Genomic DNA, 21,184 nt, shown 5'->3' with positions numbered 1-21,184 from the left:
AACTGCTAACAGTGGCAAAATTTTATATATTTCTTTTATAATATGATCACATCTTTTAAATCTATTTCTGGGAAATAAAATATATTTAGAATGTTGTATCTCCAACATTTATTTTCCAAAAACTGAGTAAATTTGTTTTGGAGGATTTGGGTTGTTGCTACTATTGAATGAATAGAAATCACTGTTGTAACAAAGTCTTTTCACCTTTGTCTCATCATAGCAAAAAATTGTACAGCAAAGAGAATAGGAAATCTCCTCACATCCTATACAAGTTTATGTATGTAGAATACATAATGTAGAAGCTTATGAATGAACTGTGTTTGATTTTTGAAACAGCCAACTTCCATTTCAGTATCTGAGCCAGGTTCCATGTATTTTCTGAAGAATGCAGAGTTATGGTCTGAATGAGATAGAAAAGACTTGTTAGCTTGATCCAGTTATTTGTAATGAAAAATAATTGTTTTAAATGAGGTACAGAGAGTTTTTTCTTAATGACCAATCGCTTGAAGACTATTCGAATTTATAAAACACTAAAAATAAATTACTTAGAAACTTGAAATTTGGGTGCCTTGCAACCAGCTAGTATTCTAGTTGCAACATCCCATGGTCATGTGACTCTGTGACTTGCGACAGTTTTTGCCATTTTCCATCAGGAAACTGCAAAAAACACCCATTGGATAGACTGGATTTGCTTAATGACCACATAGTTCACTTAACAATCACAATGACTCATTTTAAGACTGTTGTAAAAATGGTTATAAAATCGAGTCAGGTCAAATGGTGACCTTCTTAACAACTACAATTAATTGATGATTAAAATACCAGGCCCAGTTGTGATTGCTAAGTGAGGACCACCTGTATTTTTAAAACAACTTCAGTCCTGCTTCATATAGGTTTATGCATTGGTGAGAAATCTGAGTGGATGCATTTTATAGATAATGTAGTCATTAATAATGGTTACTGTAAAAATCACTTAAAATACTTTCACTTCGTGTATTTCAATGAGCTCCTTCTTTTCCTACTAGACTGTGGTTTTTATGGCCAGATGATAATATAAAGAATAAAAGAAGCAAGAACAAATGTGGTTGTCTTGGTGGCTGTCGGTTTTTTGGTGGCCCTGCGTCAGGATTAGACTTCTTCAAGTTTGAAGAATTGACACCATCAAGTAGCTCTGCTTTTTCAAATGCAAGTGCAGAATCAGATATGTTTTATGGGCAGTCTTTACTGCAACCTGGAGAATGGATTATTACTAAAGAACTTCCAAAAATTCCAGATGGTAAAAGATTTGCATCTATCTATCTATCTATCTGTCTGTCTGTCTGTCTGTCTCTATCTGTAATCATGTAAAAGTCTACCATTAATTAAACATTAGCATATTTTGAATATACGTATTCAAGTTAAAGAAATCATGCATTTAACAAAAGTATTGCACAAAAAGTGATACCGAATGCAAACTTTTGCTCGCACAAATGCATACTGTTTAAAATGTCTGATTAGAGTTATAGGAAAATTGATGATTAAAAATATTCCACTTAAAAAAACCAGGCTGGTTTGTTAATGGCTGTCACACTTTTTAGTATGTATTTATTCATTTATTTTTTTTAAAAAACAAGAAAAATATTGGTATCTTTAATATTCATAAATTTAGCACAAACTATATAATTGTTTTTAGGTAAGGCAAATGGTGTAAAGACAAAAGAATGGGAATGCCGAACTGTAGGTACAGAATCCGGAAGAAAATCCCAGCAATTAAATTTACAAGTACCTCTGCGATCTCATAGTTCTTCATCGTCTTCAGAAGAGAATAGCAGTTCTAGTGCTGCGCTTCCCTTGCTTGCAGGTGATAGGGAAAGCCCTTCTTCTGCCCTGGAAGACCACTTAGGACAAAAGGGGCTCTTGACAGGTTCAAAAAAAGAAGATGCCCATGGAAGGTGAGCATTTACTTCTCAATAACATCTTGTTCCACTATGGAATTATCATGTTTACATCTTTTTGTCAAGTATTTGTTGTTTGCTTTATTTGAGTAAACCCTGTATTGTAAAATCTTGCTGCTTGGGATTTGGGAGAATTGAAAAACGAAGTAGGGAACCATGTTACTTACTTCTAGAGAAAATATGGGGAGCCAATGACTTTTTCGAGGTTATTTAACTGCATTTCTAATCACTGACCATGGTGGCTAAGGCTAATTTATTTATTTATTTATTTTCAATATTTCTAGACCGCCCCCTCTCCCCGAAGGGACTCGGGGCGGTGTACAGGTGTGTCATTAAAACGAATACAAAAGACGAATATCCCATACCCTTAAAAACGAATTAAACCTCATACAACTGTACAAAAAGTAAAAATTAAAAATTAAATTAAAAAACAACTAAAAGTATACCCCTAGAAAAATTTTAAAAATGCAGGCTTGAGGAACTAAAATTGGGAATTAGGAATTAGGCCAGGCCGGCTAGATTGAACAGGTGGGTCTTTAGTTTCTTACGGAAGGAGCGGAGGTCGGTGATAGTCCTGATATCTGGGGGGAGGTCATTCCAAAGGGTCGGGCCCATCACAGAGAAGGCCCTACTCCTGGGCGTTGCCTAGTGGACGGCACCCGGAGGAGTCCCTCTCTGTGAGAGCGAATCGGCCGAAGGGATGTATGGGGCAGGATACGATCCCGCAAATAACTAGGTACTGTGCCATGGAGCGCTTTAAAGATGATGACCAGCACCTTGAAACGCACCCGAAAAGCCACAGGTTTTAATAGTAGTAGGATTCTGGAAGTCACATATATTAATGTTTCTATCATGTATGTTTCCTTTCAAGTTTCTCAGTGTGCAGTATCAGTTGTTATCCAATAGTCAATAATGCAAAGGGATTAACGTAATTGTGAAAACCTTTGCTCTTTTGTTGTGTTGAAAGGAAATCTACAATCACAGTTTCTATATCAACCCTGAATAAATGTTATTGGTATTGAATACTGTGCAGTTTGCATCACTGTGTATAATTTTCCCCTCTAGTAATATAGCAGAAGGATCAGCAAATAGCCCAGTATCTCCTAATCTACAAGAAAAGCCTGTTGGACAATCTCCTCTTAGATCTCCTTTGAAACGGCAAGAATCAGTATGTTCTGGTCGACTTGGAAGCACCAAAAGTCTTACTGCAGCTTTCTATGGTGATAAGCAGCCTGTTCCAGTCGGAGTACAGTTCAGCAGTGATGTTTCCCGTAGTGATGAAAATGTCTTAGATTCTCCAAAGCAAAGAAGAAGTTTTGGTTCTTTTCCTTATACACCTTCTGCAGACTCAAATTCATTTCATCAGTATCGTTCTATGGACTCCAGCATGTCAATGGCTGATAGTGAAGCCTACTTCTCGGCTGCTGAGGACTTTGAACCCATCAGTAGTGATGAAGGCCCTGGAACCTATCCCGGGAGGAAAAAGAAGAGAAAACAAGCCAAAAATATTGATTATGGGAGGGGACCAATGTATCACAGTGTAGAAGGACCACTTACTACTACCTTTCAGGGAGAAACTAGTCAAGATACAAAAACTGTGCCAATAAAAATGCATCCCTCTCAAGCTTCATTTGTCTCTGCTTTGGGAGGAGAGGATGATCTTGTTGAACATATATATATCATAGAAACTGAGAAGGCTCCTGAGAATGAACAAATCACTTCCCAGCAGCCTTTAATGAACTGCTACCAAAGCTACCTCACTCAGTACCAAGTGATTAACTGGTCAATAAAACATCCAACAAATAAAAGGACCTCCAAATCATCTTTACATAGACCATTAGATCTTGACACTCCAACTAGTGAAGAAAGTTCCTCATATTTTGAGCAGCTTTCTGTTCCAACTTTTAAGGTAAAAACCACAATGTATTTATTTGTTGACCTACCTATCTACATGCATGTGCAAAAACAAAATGGAAAAAAATTAACAGTAAAAAATACCCTGTCAATTACTTATGGTAGTTCTAATTCAGATTACCTGGGGGGCAATAGTTTACTATAGTAACACAAATGTTTACTTGTTTTTGAAACAAGATTAGTAGAGTTGGAAGGGATCTTGGAGGTCTTCTAGTCCAATCCTCTGCTTCCTCTGCACATTAACAGGGTGGATGCTACAAATTTTAGGGAAAGATATTTCAAAGAGTGGGAGCTATCCTACAGAAGCCATCATGTCATCATGTCTGTCTGTGTCTGTCTATCATATGGCATATCATATATGAATTAGCAAAACACACACACACACACACACACACACACACACACACACACCATTTCATCTAGATTAGTAAAAAAACACAATAAAATGTTAAAAAGATCTATGTTCATATACCAGTGTCTAGGCCATCTAATCATTTGATGTGATCTACAGTTTGACGTGAAACCCCGCAGTCACACTGAAGGGAGGATACTATGCCCATTTATATTTATACAGACAGATCCGGCAGATTCTGTGGGAGGTGCAAATCCTATTCAGTATTGTCCATTGCTGGCGTTGTAGCTCATAGCCTGGCACCTTTTTTGTGGGGTATTTTATATGTCTTATTATATCTGGGTGTTTAGCAACCCATTTGGCTTTCCATTGGGAATCAAACTTGTTGGGCAGCTGTTATGCAAGTGCAAGTGGGGGCTTCCTTGATTTAAGTTTTCCAGCTGATAAATGAGGAAAGTTGGCATGTACCAGTAGGAGTGAGTTGTTCATAATTTTTCTGTAGTCATTGTTTTTATCTTACATGCACTGCTTGTGGGGAAGGAATTCTTAACATGCCTTCTCTAGATGAGTGGATCAGATAGCAGAGTCAATTCTGGCAAGTCTTGGCCTGATCTTTCTTCTGTATCATGACCAGCACTTTGAATTGAGCCTGGAAGCTTAGTCTCAACTGATACAGTTGCTTTAGCATTGATATTATTTCTTACGCCACTGTTAATAATTTTATACTAGTTGCAGCTTATCAGAATTTCAAATGCATCCCCATGTTACTGCAGTTCAAAACATGATCCTGGTAAAGTTGCATTTGGCATACCAGCCAGAGCTGAGCAAAAGCGCCCCCCGCCTACTTAGTGAATAGGAACAAAAAGTCCATGAGAAACCTCAAATCATCTCTTTGTGAGGAGTATAGTCCTGTTCAGAGTAAGAACTGTGGACTATGTCACTGATTTCTTCAAATGCTTATTGAGAAGTGTTAATGTTCTCTTGGTAGGATTTAATCTCAAGGTTCTTTCATTCAATATAGATCATAACTGTTTCCCGATTAGTATAACATTTCCATATTGTCTGCTGCTCAGGCTGGGGTATCAGTTTATAATTGAATATCATCAGCATGCCTCACCCCAAACCAACAGATAACTTCTCCCAGCATTATCATATAAATATTGAACTGCTTCAGAGACAATCCTGATTGCTGAAGGAATTCACATTGGCATTTTCATGGATTTAAGTGGTTTTACATTACAATCACTGACTAGAATCATCCATGGATATAGGAGTGGAACCATTACAAAACAGTCTTCAATTTTTTCAGTCAATCGTAAAGAATTTTATAATCAATTATACAATGCACTAACAAGAAGTCCAGAAGGATCAAAAGAGTGCATTTCCTCCCATCTATATCTTGAGAAAGGTTATGAATCAGAGTGCTATTTCTATTTCTATTTCATAACTAGGCCTGAGTGGAATTTAAAAGGATCTAGACAATTTGTTTCTTCTAGAATTTCACATCACAAATAAATTGTAAATAATGCATTCAAAATAATTTATAATTTCACTGAATCCTTAATGGTGAATTTTTGAAGATAATTTTGATTTCTAAATGAGTGAACTTACTTATTTGGAATTTAGCATAGAAAAATCTGTTTGAATTAGGAATTCATTTTGAAATCTTTTACATTAAAATTGCTATAGGCAATTCAACTGAATTGTGTGTGTGTGTGTGTGTATGCTGGTCTTGTTGTATTTGGGTCTTTTCCCATGTAAGATTGAGATTGTCAATCTCAATGTTTCAACGAGGTCTCACTCGCCATCTTCACGCTGGTGTTTTGGGCTCAAAACACCAGCCTGAAGATGGCAAGTGAGACCTCGCTGAAACATAGCCAAGACAATCTCAATCTTACATGGGAAAAGACCCAAATACAACAAGACCAGCATACCTACACCCCATGTAAATATTTAAAGGGAGGAAGGAATATAAAATATTTCAGGACAAAAGACTGAAAAAAGCTCTCAAAGAGTAATAGCATATTATTTTTTCCAGATTGTTAAACAAGGTCTTAAAGCTAATGCTCTCCTGGATCGAGGCATGCAGTTTACAGGATCAACTTCTAAGTGAGTAACAAGTTATGATGAATTTGTAATATATTGAAATTCCCCTTTTTACATAATTACAAAGGTGGTGTCTATAAAGTTTTGTTCCACATTTTGGGAATAAATAAATTTTTATATATATATATATGCTGGTTTTGTTGTATTCGGGTCTTTTCCCGTGTAAGGTTGAGATTGTCTTTGCAACGTTTCGGCAGGATCACACCTGCCATCTTCAAGCTGTGGGCTTAAAATGGGAACGGAGCTGCCGTCTTTCTGTAAGTCTTGGTGGGAGGGGATGGGGTGGTGGCTTTGTTTCAGTAAGTGGAATGATTGGTTGTGTGGTTGTATCATGATTGGTAGATTGGTGCTGATTGGTGCAGGTTGTGTGTGCATTGTTGTTTTGTATTTTAACGGCTTGGGTGGTGGGTGGTGTTCGTTTGTTGGCTAGGGCTGGTTTCCAGATGTTTGGTAGGCGGGAGGTATCATCACGTTTGTTCATGCTGTGGGGGTGTTTCTCTATTTCGATGGCTTCCATGATTATTCTCTTGTGGAGGTGTTCTGTTTTGGAGATTAACCTGGCTCCTTCAAAGTTGATTTCGTGTCCTGTAGCTTTAAGGTGCTGGAAAAGGGAAGAAGTTTTTTCTTTTTTTCTTACTGCATTTTTGTGTTCTGTGATGCGTGCATTTATTCTCCTGTTTGTTTGTCCTATGTATATTGCTGGGCAGATTTTGCATGGTATTTCGTAGACTCCTTGGTTTTCTAGCTGGATTTTGTCTTTGGGGTTTCTTAAGATGTTGGCTATTTTTTGGTCAATGGTGAAGGCTGTCCTGATATTGTGCTTGTGGAGAATTTTGCTGATTTTATCTGTGGTGCCTTTGATGTAAGGGAGGAGGGCGATGCCATTTTCCTGTTCTGTATCTTGGTTTTTTGGGGGAGTCTCCTTTTGGATTAGGTTGGTGATTGTTTTTCTTTGGAATCCATTGGAGATTAATACATTTGTGAGTTTGTGTAATTCAGTTTTCAGGTGGTCTTTGTCGGCTAGGCGTTTGGTTCTGGAGATGAGGGTCTTGGCTACAGAGTTGATCTGTGCAGGGTGGTGATGGGATTGTGCATTTAAGTAGCGGTTGGTGTGTGTTTTTTTCTGGTAGATGGTGTGTCCTAGGGAGCCATTGGGTTTTTTGTAGATTAGGACATCCAGAAAGGGAAGTTGGTTGTTTGCTTCTATTTCCATGGTGAATTGTATTTTGGGGTGTAGGTTGTTGAGATGTGTGAGGAAGTTGTCCAGTTTTTCTTTTCCATGTGGCCAAATCACAAAAGTGTCATCAACATATCTAAGCCAGAGTTTGGGTTTGTGTTCAGATTTGTCTAAGGCATTGGTTTCAAAATGTTCCATGTATAAGTTTGCAATGACAGGAGAGAGAGGTACAAACAGATAGAAGGAGCACCCATGGGATCACCCCTCTCTCCTGTCATTGCAAACTTATACATGGAACATTTTCAACCTTACACGGGAAAAGACCCGAATACAACAAAACTAGCATACCTACACCCGTGAAAATGTACGAATATATATATATAATCCCCTTCAGTGGTGCTGAATATTTGTATTTTATACTACAATTGTTCCTGTCAAAAGATAATGAAATGCTGCTCATATTTATTTGCACTGAGTTTTGACACTATAGAAGTAGCTTGCTGATTCTTATAAGCTGATTTTGTTTTCTGGCTATTCTGAACATTTTGCAGATTCAGTCATATTTACTAGACTAACTTTTTTGAAAAGTTTGAAAAGTAAGCTTTTCAAGCTTTTAAAGGAAAGTTAAATTAATTCATAAAATGTTGTCTAAGAAATTATGAGACTTATGATGTTGGACTTAATTGATATGATGAAATGTTTAGTAAACCATAGCTTGCTAAGGATAGCACAAACATGATGAAAAATATTTATGAACACCTTCTTACATTTCCTGTACATGTCAAATAGTTTCGGTACTATGCTTAAGAAAAACTCCTTGCTTTAAAATATCTTTGGCATGCAAAAAATGAAGGAATTGCTGTTTAATCATTTAAATGTAATCCACATATTATTTGAATATATTTTTATTTATTGTTGATTAAAAGGTGGTCATTATATACAGTTTGTTTACAATGATGAACCAACACATATTTTCAAAAAGAGTGACATTTATTTGATGCCAGAATTTTTTATCATTTAAGACATTCTAGTACTTGAAGCTTGGTTTTCCTAATAATTGTAGAAATATAATGTCTACCATCTTCTTATACCAAACCTGCTTATTGGAGGATATATCTTGTATATATAATATGAGATAATGCATTTATATCTTTGATTCTATTGCTCTCAACTGGTAGGATACATTTTATGTTTTCGTAAAATAAAAATAAAAATACAGATAAAAAAATACATTTAAAATGAGTTCAAACCTGTAACTTGAGAAAGCATCAATTCAGTGCTTGGTTCTATTGTCTTCTGGATACTTGTTTGTGTTATTACTTTGTTTTTGTGTGTGAACACTTATTACTTTTCAAATTAGGAAATTTACACTTTCTTCATGTACTTGCATTTATCATAAGTAGGTCATATTATCCTGAACAGATGGTTAGGTAAATAATCTTTTCCAATACATTCTATTGTGGCAAGTAATCAGCAAAAAGATACAATTAAAATTTTAATATTTTGTTTCTCATTTATTTATTTAGCACTCCATATACTCCTTTGGAAAAGAAAATCGTTGATAACCCAGATGATGAAACAATAACAGAGGAATGGACTCTTGATCATCCAGTTTGTCAGACTAGAACAACAGCTATCGTTGAAGTAAAAGGAACTGTGGATATAGTTCTTAGTCCTCTTGTAGCAGAGGTTTTAGACAGGTATTTCTTAGTTTCAAGAGCTATATGCATATAATATGGTTGTCACATTTCTTCTTGACCTTGGATGGTACAAATATACGTTGTCTGAAACAAATATGAATAAAGAGTCTTTTTAATATATTTCTCCCCCCTGCAGCCTCATGTGTTATGTCTTCCTATCTCTCTTCTCCTTGCATTACTGGAAATGTATGGCCATATAAGCCAGTATGATAGTAATGAGACACAGATTCATGTAAGCCATGGAAATTTACTATGTGACTTTGATGTCAACCAGTCTTTTTTAGCCAACTTACTTCACCAATTTGCCATTACGTGGCTAAAATGAATTGCGATGACATTTAATCTTTCTTGAGCTCCTCTCTTAAGAATATCAGTACTTATAGGCCAAACAAAACCATTATTAAGGCTGTATTTGAACTTCCAGCAAAGAGCTTATTCTAGGTAGATACTAGGGGGGAAAAACAAGCCACTACATCGAAAAACATTTCTTCTTTTCTTTTTTCATTTTTATCCTGCCTTTCCTCCAAAAACTCCTATTATTTTCTTCCTGGAAAGCACCAGCAATGTAAGATAAGTTGAGGTAAGAGAAAGCAAATAGGTTAAATATACTTGAGTTCATTAATCAAGTATAGACAGACAGAAAGCTATTTTCTGTTCAGGTGGCCATTCAGAATCTAAAGACCAATTCTGTTTAGAAAATATCAGTCGTACAGTAGCAAAATTGTGGAAAAGGCTTCCCCTGTCCAGACATTTTGACTCTGTGGGGTGGTGCTCATCTCCGTTTCTTACCAAGAAAGCCAGCATTGTCCAAAGACATTTCTATGGTCATGTAGCTAGCATGACTGTGTGCCAAGGTGCATGAAACACTATTAGGATCCCACTGGAATGGTAACTATTTATGTACTTACATTTGCAGGAACTGGGGCAGTTAACGGGAGCTCACCCTATCAAGTGATATTTACGTCTTGAACTCGGTCTGTCAGCTTTCTAGCTGACAAGCTCAGCATCTTTAACCGCTGAGTCCTGTTATTAATATGGTACACTTTAATAAATCCCAAACTGATTTGATGTCCTAATACATATAATCTTTTCCTTAATTCCGTATGATTGGTTAAGGTTAAGAGGAACAAAAGAATACAGAGTATACTTTGATAAAACAAAGGAACTGGCATTTTAGGTTATACCAGTTCATTGATTGATATAATACTGTTTTCACAAATTAACTTTTTAATGTTTTTAGTATGAGCTACCAAAGCCATTGGGAGATCAGGCAGCAGACAAATTTAATAATAAATGAAACTATTGGGCTTCCCCTACATTGACAGATCCTAAAAATTCTGCTACTTGCTTATTTATTTATTAAATTTATATGTTGCCCATCTAGCTATCAAGCGAATCTGGATGGCTTACAGATTATTAATAACAATATAGACTATTAGAAGTTTAACAATATTAAAACATTGGACATTGAAATTTAAAACAGCATTTTTAGCTTATGAAGAAAACTTAATAGCAATGGCACTTAGACATATACTGCTTCACAGTGCTTCTACGGACCTCTCTAAGCGGTTTTACAGAGTTAGCATATTGCCCACAACAATCTGGGTCCTCATTTTACCCACCTTGGAAGGATGGAAGGCTGAGTCAACCTTGAGCCAGTCAGGATTGAACTGCTGAACTGCTGGCAGCCGGCAATCAGCAGAAGTAACCTGCAGTACTGCATTCTAACCACTGCGCCATCACATGTGCAAATGTAATCATTTGAAAAAATAAATTTTACAGATGCATTTATTATAAATATATTTAAAGTTTTAGGCATAAGTTAATTTGGCTATATTATTCTCAAGCCTTTTATAAAGAGACAAGTAAATAAAGCCTGCTTTCAACGTATATTTTGGACTAACTTTTCCCATAGGTATATAGAAGCAATGGTGCACTGTGCAAGCACATGTCATGCAGCAGCCATTGTGGATGATTTGCATTGTAAGGTTCTCAGAGAAGCTGTCCAGAATAAAAAAACAACATTTTCAGAAAATGTACGTATACTTATCTAATTAAATTTCTGATTATGGCAAAGGTTTATTATTTCCATACAGTTTTTTGCCTCCCCAAATATGCTTCAGCTTTTATTTTCTTATTTGGCATATTGAACAACAACAGAATAATCATGTTGTATATTTAGTCCTCAAAGATTATAGGTGAGATGGAAAGTAAAGCCTTGCTTCAGGAGATGGGTTGGAAGAGGAATACGTTATATTTACTCCATTTAATGAATGCTATAGTATAAGTAAATGCTTTACACAAGTAAAGAAAAATATTTTTATATTTTTGGACTTCAGTTCAAAAATTATTTGCTTGAAAATTCAGTTCTCGTCATTCTCTCTCCTATTAGCAAAAAAAAAAAAAAACCTACAAAAATGGAGAAAGAGGTAAAAATAATATGTGGGTTCCCGAGAGAAAAGGGATGGATGGGGGAGAAAATATGAAACAAATTGGAAGATTTATCGAATTACATTTAAAATATTCTATTGTCTAAAAGAATTAGGATTTCTTGAATTTGGCATATATACGGTGGTGCTTATTTCTATTGCTGTTGGATGAAAGGGTAGAATAAAAGACATGATGCTATTCTGGAGCAGTAGAACTGTAACTTTAAATTAAATTAAAGTTCTTTTAGATTTTATTGTTCCCTTCTCTAATTTTTGAAACGACATGTCAGTCCTAGGCCAAATATGACACGTAATCCAAAACAATTGAACATATCTTCTTTAAATCTTAATTGTAACGTGCACTACTGTTCTTCTGTTTTAAAGCTGTCTTCTAAACAGGATGTGAGAGGAACAAAAATCGAAACCCCGGCTACTGGAACAACTCAAGTAAAGACACAAGCCAACTCTCTCAAACAAGACAATGTTACTATTAAAGGCCTACAAGCCAATGTCACAGTACCTAAGGTAATTAACAGTTTGACCCAGTAGCCTTGAAAAATGCACTAGAGCTTAGCAAGAATTGTCTTGAATATAAACAGGTTGGAAGAACCAAAGCATCATTTTGTGTAGATTTGGGCTAGGTGGAGGATCCAGGTTTCTGACATCTTCGTTATTTAAAAAGATGACTACCTAGTCTGAATCCTAAGAAAAGAACACTAATATGTTGAAGAGAAGCATAGGCATGAAATTATTTGAAGCTATGTATCATGACCATTGTAATTGTATTAGCTGTATCAATGTCAAAAATGCCCAGTGGGAAAATGTTAATCAGCCTTGGTATGGATTCCTTCATTGTCTTATGACCACAATTGAGCCCAAAATTTCTTTTGTTAAGTGAGACATCTGTTAAGTGAGTTTTGCTCCATTTTATGACCTTTCTTGCTTCAATTGTTAAGCGAATCACCCATTAGTAACTCGTTTGTTAAGTGAATCTGGCTTCCCCATTGACTTTGCTAGTCAGAAGGGTGCAAAAGGCGATCACATGACCTTGGGACACAGCAATGGTCATAAATATGAACCAGTTGCTAAGCATCTGAATGTTGATCACATGATCATGGAGGTGTTGCAATGGCGGCAACTGTGAAATTGGTTATAAGTCACTTTTTCAGTGCCACTGTAACTTTGAACGGTCACTAAATGAACTGTTGTAAGTTGAGGACTACCTGTACCACATAATGTATTAGTTGGAACAACAACTAAGGCACTGGTTCATTTTTGCCAATTGCAAATACAGGTACATTTCTTTCCCAGACTGTGAGTATTTATCCAAGAAAGTGATTATATGTTAAGGTACTACTGGTCCAAAGTAACACTTAGAAAGATTCAAGATGTTTATGACTAAATAAAGAAACTATGGATGAGTCTGGAACATTTTATTTCTAGAAAAAAAATAGGGCCATACTGGTTCCATGCAACAGTGTAGAAAAGAATTTCATGGCTGAGCATAATTGAACACAAAGGATGTTGAGGATGCTTTTTCCCAAATACTAGTTGTACTTTCAATAATATACCAATCTCCCATAATATATCAATAGTGTTTATCCTAATTCAATGGCAAAATGTGCAACATGAATGTTCATAGCATTTCTTTAGATAAAGCGGTGCTCATGCTTTCATGAAATTTTGAAAAACATTTATTGAATGGAATAAAAACATTTGATTTGTATGTCTCTTCTTAATCTATGGAATAACTTTTTTAGGTAAATTTATGCTTACTTCAAGCATCAATTGAAGAATCATCGGGGACAGCCACAGCCAAAAATGTAACTCATGTTTCTTTAGTGGCTTTGTGCTTTGACAGAATTGCCACACAAGTCCGTATGAACAGGTAAGGCAACATTTTTAATAAGTCATAGTTACATTTTTAATAGGAGATTTAAGATTGTGACAAAATCATTGCTTCAGGACAATTCTTCATCTCCATGAGGTCCCTGTAGTCCAGAGTTTGCCTGTATAATACACTTTTAAATCTTTTTGTTAAATGATGTGGGGCAGATTTATAATGTAAATGAGTAACAAATGTCTTCAGTTGTGCATATGTATTAAATTATTGATTCAAGATACTGCATTTTCTGTCTCAAATATTTCTTTTTTTTTTTAATTAAAAGAGGTGTGGTTGAAGAGAATACAAACAGTACAGAAACTAGGAGAGGTTCTGTAACTTTTGAGAAGTATGTCCATTCCAATAAAATGCAGCCCCAATCCTCTGGCTCTCTACGATCAAATGCTGGAGCAGAAAAAGGAAAAGAAATTGCAGCTAAACTTAATATTCATCGTATTCATGGGCAACTCAGAGGCTTAGATACTTCAGGTAAGCCTTTTTCTAATGCTAATTTGGCAGTGCTTCAATACAAAAATCTTATTAAGACTAGAATATATCTTATTAAGACTTGAATATATATATGCAAGGATTTCTTCCCCCCCTTTTTATTTTAGTTGAGAAAAGTTAAAATACAAAACTCCAAAATTAAAAACAAAAAAATACAGAACAAGACATTTAAAAAAGGTGCATTAAAGAAAAAAAAGATCCAACATATATACACATACAGTATTTTCCCCCTAGTTGAATTAATACATTACTAAAATATTGTTTTCCTTGTGAAACAGACCCCCCCAAATTTTTAAACTACAAAATCTATTTGCAGATTTTTGACTTGTCATCTTTATACTATATTAATGACAAAATAATTAATAGGAAAACAATAATAATAAAAAAGGCAAAGTTAAAGTTTCAAAACCAAATAACAAAACTGTTATAACAATAAACTTTTAGAACTTTTAACAAATTTATCATGGCACTTTCTCTATCCCAATTATTCTTAAGTCTCATCCCAAGAGTTAATCCTGGATCAAATATCCATGTTTATTTCCTAATACCAATTAATTAATATTAACAATATTAACAAGTAATAACAATTGTCTAATTAAATATAATAAATTCAATTTTTACAATTGGTCTTTCTTCCCAACAAAGTTCAGATGAAAGTGGTTTCCAATTAATTGTGATAAATCCATTTCTCAATCTTCTCCAGTCCTCTGGGGAAAACCAATTTGTCACTTCTCCATTTACCCAGGCTTCTGCTATTATAAGACTGCAGGATTTTACTTCAAAGAAGTGTATGCAATCAGTTCACTTAGTTCTATGTCTATATAATCCATATCTCTTTCCAATGAATCTGTAGCTTTCAAATCACATTCCCTTTGTGAATCTAATTTATCCAGCTACATGCATCTGAATATTTTCCACAGCCTTTATCAATTCATCAGACTTTTAAAAAAAGCTTTCAACTAAGAATTGTATGTTACCAAAAAGTTTTTTCAGACATCATCCACTCTTGCTTGTCATAATTTGATACGTTATTCTGTGTATCTTAGGTTGAAGCAAAGGTATTTTATGGATATTTCGATCCAAGATTAAAAGGGAAATCTAAAAAAAGAACTTGAAATATTTTGCTAATTTAAAAAAATGTAAAAAACCTGTGGTGAGAGTAAATCAAATGAAAGTATTTTCCTTGTCCAAGAACACACTGGGTTTCTTTGGGAAAGTGAAACTTATTCAAGACAACAACATAAATCAAAGGGAAATAGAAAAAAAAAAGCTAGAGTCCAGCAGGGGTTGAAATAAATAAGCACTAGACCAACCAGTTAGTTTTTAAAGATAAAAAACAGAGTAAAACATAAAATTTTTAAAGTGAAGTTAAAACCCAGGCATACTTAAGAAAATGAACTGCTGAGAGGAAGATGGACAACCAGTGATTTTCTGACCACTTCCAAAGAAACTGGAATCTTCACACCCCTGCCCAAGTGGGTCCACAACCATCCAAAGCCATCTTGGGTCATTCTTCAGGGTTCCCATTCAAATCCAGGGAGCAACAGTGCCAGAGAACCAGCTTTTGGCAGCAAAATCAGCTGATTGTCAGCAAGAGAGAAAAAAAATTCCAAGTTTTATTTCTTTGATAATGTTCCAGAACTTGGAAAGGAACTATTTCAACATAAGAAGCAATGTTCGAACTTTTCTTGCCCTAGCTCAGTGCTTCTCAATTATTTTCTGTCATGCCCCCCCTAGGAAGAAGAAAACATTTCGCGCCCCCCCCCCCCGCGCGACTGTAAATAGTATCATTTGTCTATAAAATTGTTATAAGTACACCTCTGCATAACATAGCACACCGGTCTTTCCTCGTCTCCCACCGTAGTCACATGCTTTCTTTCCTCTTTCCCTCTTACTTGTCTATCCTTCCTTCCACCCTCCCTTCCTCCTTCCCTTCCTTCCTGCCTCCCTTCCAGTTCCCTCCTTCCTCTTTCCCCCTGCCTGCCTGCCTTCTTTCCCTCCTGCTTATCTATGCTTCCTTCCTTCCTTGCACCTCCCTCCCTTCTGCCTGCCTGCCTTCTTTCCTCTTTCCCTATCCTCCTATCCTTCCTTTCTCCCTCCCTCCTTCCCTGCCTCCCTTCCAGTTCCATTCTTCCCTCCTTCCTTCTGCCTCCTTCCTGCCTGCTTGCCTTCTTTCCTCTTTCCCTCTTGTTTGTCTATCCTTACTCCCTCCTCCCCTTCTTCCCTCCCTCCCTGCCAGCAGCTCCTCCAGCATCCCAGCTGGAAGCAGCAGCACAACAGTCGCCGTTACCAGGGGTGAAGGGGTGGCGGTGGCAAGATCGGGCGACCGCCACCCCTTTGTCCCTTCCCCAACAGCGGCTGTTGCACTTCCGCTTCCAGACGGAATGCTGGCGGTGGAGCTGCTGGCGGGGAGGCGAGCTACGCGGTGGCGAAGACGGGCGGTCCCATGCTTCCCTTCCTCTCACCCCCGCCCGAGCAGGCTTCTTGCACAGCTCCAGCCCGCGGCTCCAATGAAAATCCACAGTCCGAAGTGCTGCCACTTCCAGGTGGGATATATTATGGCTCGCCCACGCCTTCGCCGCCGTTGCACCCAGATGGAAAGGGAGCCTTTGCGCCCCCCTTTACGGAGCCTCGCGCCCCCCCAGGGGGGCGCGCCCCACTATTTGAGAACCGCTGCCCTAGCTCCACAGCAAATGGAATACCCATGTCAGTATTCTGCTGTAGGAAAAAGGTTGTTTCTAGAAAGTCCAGTGCACTATAGTTTTTCATTGAAAAAAAACCCTCTTTCCAATAAAATTGTCTTATTTTTTACTTTGCAGATATGGGAATCTGTGCCATAACAGCCATTCCATTTGAAAAATCAAAAGTTCTTTTCACTTTGGAAGAGTTGGATGATTTTTCTTTTGTAGATGAAACTGATCATCAGGTAGTTCAAGATGTAACACGAATTGGGCCTAGCCAAGAAAAATGGGGCTGGATAATGTTTGAATGTGGAATTGAAAATCTGACAATAAAAGGTAAATGATCTTTCAACATTTTTAATATATGATAACACTGTAAACATTGTAAAGGAACTGATATTTTCTATGTTTGTATATTGACAGGTGGTAGGCAATGTGGTGCTGTATTATATAATGCATTTGGGACTATAGGTAAATCTGGAGGTACCGACAGAGGTGGATTTCTTGCATCCAATAATTCTTCAGATTCTCCCACTGGCAGTGGTTACAATACTGATGTGTCTGAAGAAATTCTCCACCGTGATTGCGTTAGTGCTGGTTCTGATACTCGTTCAAATTCAGTTTCAGATGAACAAGTAAGACAGTTTTAAAATAGTCTTTGGACCATTGCTAGCTGTTACGATTGTGATAATAAAAATATTTTCCAATTTGCTCAATTAAGCTGTTTTTCAAACTGAATCCCTTTTCTGGGATTCATTTGCATGCATGTTCATGTTTTGATTTTAAAAAAGTCTTGTGCTTTTTTTTTTGGCAGGTGACACAATAAGCTTCTATTTTAAAAACAAATTTAAGAAACCTACAGCCATCCACTATGGACTAATCTTGCACTTTTTCATCTTTATTACTCTTGTTTAGGATGAAGGGGTTGAATCTGATGAACTAAAAAAGGATAATCCTTTAAGGCCACCCCCACCTGATTCTTGCAGCATGAAACTGACAATCAAAGAAATCTGGTTCAGTTTTGCAGCTCCAACAAATGTTCGTTCACCTGCCCATATATTTTCAAGGTGTGTTGGATTCCATTTCCTATTACCTGAACTTTAGTCAATGGACTGCAATACATTTTATTGCCTAATATATAAAGCATCTAAAAACTACATGAACTTTATATATAAATTCATATAAATTTATTTAATGGAGTTCATTGTGTATTTTTGATCTAGAGTAGATATCAACATATTTTGAGAATTTGCAATAGGCATTTCTACCTAAAATATATTTTATGTACCTAGACAAGCACATTTTTAGAGTTATGATTTTGTTTCTGAATGGGAACAATAGTAGGCTAAAATTAGAAATTGGAATATTTATGTTAGTAGATACAGTTTACATTTTCTAAAAATTATTTATATACTTAAATAGTTCAATCTTTTTGTGTCCCTAAGACCTCATTATTAATATGTCTCTGTAATTGCAATTAACTTTGTGTATAAGCATGCATATTGTGATACTTTTACTCTTTTAAATATTTTTACCTAAACTCTTTGATTGCAATGGTCATAATAAAAATATTGGTTTTTATACATACTGTAGTTTCCTATCTTACTTTTGCTATCCTGTATATACAAATGAAAATTGTTATCGTGATTGATATTTCTATGAAAGTACTCAAATTATGCACTGATATTTTTGTCTAGTTTTGTAATGAAACATCTGCAAGAAAGCAACAAAGATCAGAGAGCACAAAGTACCCCACAATATTTAATTTAATTCCTTGTATAGTTATGGATTACTATGGATATTAAAGAACGTATAAAATTATGTAACTGATGTTCAATTTCCCTTGCATATCCAACTTTTATAATTCATATTTTTTTCTAATATTGTAGGCAACTGAATCTTCTGAGTACTGCAACTCCAGCCATTGGGGCTTGGCTTGTTCCAATTGATCAAGTAAAATCTTCTTTAAACAAATTAGAAACAGAGGGAACCTTGCGTGTTTGTGCTGTCATGGGATGTATAATGACAGAAGCCTTAGAAGTAAGTATCTATTAAGAGAAAGAGTTTGGATATATTATGCAAAGACCTAGCTCTTGAGAACTGTAAGATACTGGGAAAAGTGAAGAGAAAGAGAAGATGACCAGCAACCTGGTTAAAAAATGATTTAGCAAGAAAAAGTATATCATACCTCTGTAAAATGCATTTACTTACCTCTATAAGGCACAGAATGTTGTTCCCTTTAAACCCCATTCCTTAACCCTGACTATTGAAAGACACACACACACACAGTAACAATATAATATTATTAGAGAATGATAATAAAAACTAATAAAGTTCTAAATAATTTTGTGTTTAGTTTTTTGGTAAAAATAGACCCTTAGCATGTGTATATATTGTAGATATTAGCCACAATACTAGATTGTGAATAAATATTGAGTGATAGAACTAATATAGCTTATTGTTTTTAATGTATTCAGAATAAAAGTGTACACTTTCCTTTGAGAAGCAAGTACAACAAGCTCACAAGATTATCTCGTTATCTACAAGAAAACCCTTCCTGTCTGCTGTGCAATATACTTCACCATTATCTTCATCAAGCAACTTTTTCCATTATTGAAGAAGCAACAATGGTAAGTTACTGCTTAAGAATATGGTCTGATTAAAAAAAATACTAAAAAATGAGAGTTCTTTTGTACTGTGATCTATATTTGTAAAATATTCTTTACTAATTGCAATTTCTATTAACATTTGTGTAAATCTTTTGTGACATACCTGGCTATTTAATAATAATAACTCTTTATTGCTAATAACAAACTCTGACAGCATCCAGAGAAAAACAGAAGCCAAAGAAACAAAAACAGAATAGAGACTTAACAAAGAAGCATTGTTAACATGTTCAGAAAACTCCTACATGTGTAAAAATATTATTATATTACTATAAGCACAAAAATGAATATTTTATTATTTCAACATAAGTTTTTAAATTTATTTTATTGTTAATTTGTTATACTGTTATTTTGATACAATGGTATTTATGTAGTGTTGACTACAATCTAATATAGTCAACATTACATAAACACTCTTAATGTTTTATTTTTTATTTTAAATGGTCTCAGTTTTATCACTTTTTATCATGATTTAAAATGTCGATATTAATAAGCATAAGATTAGCTATTACATCCAATAATTTAACAGCTGTGAAGCATATCAAAATACTTGTGGCACAAGAAAGGTTTCTATCTTAAGGTGATTACTTAATGATAAGTTCTCCAGTGTGTTATACTTACTGTTTTTACATGTTAACAAAATAAAGAAAGAAGGAAGGAGGGAGGAAGGAAGGAAGGAAGGAAGAAGAAAGAAAGAAGAAAGAAAGAAAGAAAGAAAGAATAAGAAAAAGAAGAAAAAGAAAAAGAAAAAGAAAGAAAATAAAAATAGAGCAAAATAGGCAACAACAACTTAAAAAAAGGGAAATGACTTATCCTTTGTTAAATACTGTAACTTAAACATTTTAAAAACATGGAATCTAAATTGTAGGAATAAATAAGAAAACTCGGGGGTATTTATTTGCAAGCAAATTTGGATGTGATGATATGTAAGGGGGCATCCCTTTTGAAGCCTGAATGCTAGAATTTTCTGGGTATCTGTTTGTATTCTAGAGTGATGGCCTTCCTGCTCTGGTGACATTAAAAAAAGGTCTCATAGCTTTAGCAAGGCAGTGGATGAAGTTCATTGTGGTGACTCCAGCCTTCAAAGGTGTAGGTTTACGCAGACCAGCTCAGCCAATAAAACTCCAGTCAACTGTACAACAGGAACAAGAGGATGGCTTAGGTTTGGACAATGTGGGAGGACTTCAAAGTGACACAAGCGCTGATGGAGCAGAATTTGAGTTTGATGCAGGTATTGTATTCATTTTCACATATTTTCTCTTTCTCTACCACCACCCCCTTCCCTTTGTCCCTTCACCCCTCTGTGTATTCTTAAGATCAGTTTATTTTGCATTCCATCCACTTATGGTAATCTTTCCTCTTTAACCCATACTTGGAGAGAAATATGTTTTAAAAATTATTTAACCTTGTCCTGTCAGTGCATAAAATGGATTTTCCTTCCAAGTTCTTTTTCTTCTTTAATTATGCATTTGTAAAATATTGTAATATTCTAAGCTAATTCACAGGAAATATATAGGTACTTACAGTAGCATAAGCAATATAATTTTAAAATTCATAATCACAATAATTAAAAAGTGGAAGGGAGGCTGTGAAAATGTTATAAATAGAAGAACTTCAAAAAATACTGCTTCAGTTTTACTACTTAATGTTTTGCTGACATTATTGAATTACATTATTCAAATATTGCTGTTTCTTTTCCTTCCTTATCTGTACATAGCAGCTGGTAGCTGATAAATTGATTCTCTCAAATTAATGCATAGCTAACAGATATGGAGTTGTAATCCTGGCCAATCACTTAAACAAAGACCTGTACTGAGTGGGTATTTTAAGGGGAAT

The 21,184-nt window shown here is 35.6% G+C and overlaps 1 protein-coding gene across 12 annotated transcripts in view; it reads left to right on the top strand.

Annotated features, from left to right (window-relative positions):
- BLTP1 (bridge-like lipid transfer protein family member 1) overlaps positions 1-21,184 on the top strand; it is a 148,207-nt gene that overhangs the window by 53,678 nt on the left and 73,345 nt on the right. For 11 of the 12 annotated variants that reach the window (XM_081960108.1, XM_081960105.1, XM_081960110.1 and 8 more), the window contains exons 26-40: positions 1,026-1,276; positions 1,673-1,931; positions 3,000-3,843; positions 6,239-6,309; positions 9,010-9,183; positions 11,099-11,219; positions 11,997-12,137; positions 13,373-13,500; positions 13,781-13,983; positions 16,821-17,018; positions 17,106-17,317; positions 17,598-17,749; positions 18,572-18,722; positions 19,160-19,312; positions 20,339-20,579. In XM_081960108.1, coding sequence (XP_081816234.1) covers positions 1,026-1,276; positions 1,673-1,931; positions 3,000-3,843; positions 6,239-6,309; positions 9,010-9,183; positions 11,099-11,219; positions 11,997-12,137; positions 13,373-13,500; positions 13,781-13,983; positions 16,821-17,018; positions 17,106-17,317; positions 17,598-17,749; positions 18,572-18,722; positions 19,160-19,312; positions 20,339-20,579 — 3,299 coding nt within the window. The remainder of the gene's footprint in view (positions 1-1,025; positions 1,277-1,672; positions 1,932-2,999; positions 3,844-6,238; positions 6,310-9,009; positions 9,184-11,098; positions 11,220-11,996; positions 12,138-13,372; positions 13,501-13,780; positions 13,984-16,820; positions 17,019-17,105; positions 17,318-17,597; positions 17,750-18,571; positions 18,723-19,159; positions 19,313-20,338; positions 20,580-21,184) is intronic. The other variant, XM_081960109.1, reaches the window with a different exon arrangement.

Source organism: Natrix helvetica (genome assembly GCF_964273705.1).
Source record: "Natrix helvetica genome assembly, chromosome: 7".
NCBI lineage: Eukaryota > Metazoa > Chordata > Lepidosauria > Squamata > Natricidae > Natrix > Natrix helvetica.
Note: the sequence above shows the minus strand (reverse complement) of the source record. Positions and strands in the feature narration are given on the sequence as shown.